A 1,176-nucleotide genomic window follows, 5' to 3' on the forward strand; every position below is an offset into this window, starting at 1 on the left:
AAAAAAAAAAAAAAAAAAAAAAGAGCGGAAAAGCAGTAAAACAGGTGGGCCACCTGGACCCAGGTACGGCAGCCATCACAGACGGCAGTCGGCACAGGCTCAGGCTCAAGAGGCAAGGCTCTAGGGCTGGCCATGGAGGGGCCTACACTTCCCTCTGAAGAGGACAAGGCCCCATGGGCCATGAGGAAAAGAAGTGTGTGTGGATCTGTGTCTCCAGTGCTGTGTGTGAGGGGCTGGCCTTCCCAGGCCCGCTGGCACGCTTGTCATGAATTTACTGTATGGTTTCTACCATTAAATGTAAAAGTAAGGCAATTACCTTTGCACCAGCCTAATATGATGGTGGGTTTTATACATGTAAATGATCTCATTTACAAAGTTAGTGGGGTTTTTTACATTGGAATTTGGGAAAAACATGGGACTGTGCACTTAAGGAACACTATACATCGGTTATTTATAAGCTGCCCTGTAGAACACAATTACCTTCCCACTGCTTTTCAGTTTTTCCAGCCAAACGCGATTCCAGACATACCTATCAACTTTGCAGGCTTTGTACCAGCCGCCATACTCTCCAAAAGACGTCCCATCCTTTTGCTTTCCCTAAATTGCAACAAATAATTTCAAATGAATAATTATCCTGAATGCAGGATATACAATTTAGAAAATCTCAAAATAATACATTCTTACTTTGCATTCTTCTCTTTCTTCAGCATGCATCCAGATGGGTTTATTTTCATCTAGGGAAGAAAACACAGCATACAGGTTGAGCATCGCTAATCCAAAACTCCAAAATCTGAACTGCTCTAAGGGGAATTTCCTTTGAGTGTCAAGTCAGCACTCGAAAAGTTTCAAATGTTGGAGCACTTTGGGTAATGGATACTTAACTTGTACTATAAATGAAGGATAACAGAGCCTGCTAAGTACAACAGAAGTCATTAAGCCTCGGTGGCTGCTTTTTTTTTTTTTTTTTTTAGATGGAGTCTCACTCTGTTGCCCAGGCTGGAGTGCAGTGGTGTGCTCTCGCCTCACTGCAACCTCCACCTCCTGGGTTCAAGCGACTCTCCTGCCTCAGCCTCTGAAGTAGCTGGGATTATAGGCACCCGCCACCACGCCCAGCTAATTTTTTTGTATTTTTAGTAGAGATGGGGTTTCGCCATGTTGGCCAGGCTGGTCTCAAAC

At 44.2% G+C, this 1,176-nt stretch overlaps 1 protein-coding gene across 1 annotated transcript in view; it reads right to left on the reverse strand.

Moving 5' to 3' along the window:
- Positions 1-1,176, reverse strand: part of LOC105547973 (kinesin light chain 1-like) — a 167,888-nt gene that overhangs the window by 34,418 nt on the left and 132,294 nt on the right. The window contains exons 11-12 of the mRNA XM_011991789.1: positions 685-734; positions 530-597 (exon numbers count right to left, since the gene is read on the reverse strand). Of these exons, the coding sequence (XP_011847179.1) occupies positions 530-597; positions 685-734 (118 nt within the window). The remainder of the gene's footprint in view (positions 1-529; positions 598-684; positions 735-1,176) is intronic.

Source organism: Mandrillus leucophaeus, unplaced genomic scaffold (genome assembly GCF_000951045.1).
Source record: "Mandrillus leucophaeus isolate KB7577 unplaced genomic scaffold, Mleu.le_1.0 Scaffold4, whole genome shotgun sequence".
In the NCBI taxonomy this organism is placed as follows: domain Eukaryota; kingdom Metazoa; phylum Chordata; class Mammalia; order Primates; family Cercopithecidae; genus Mandrillus; species Mandrillus leucophaeus.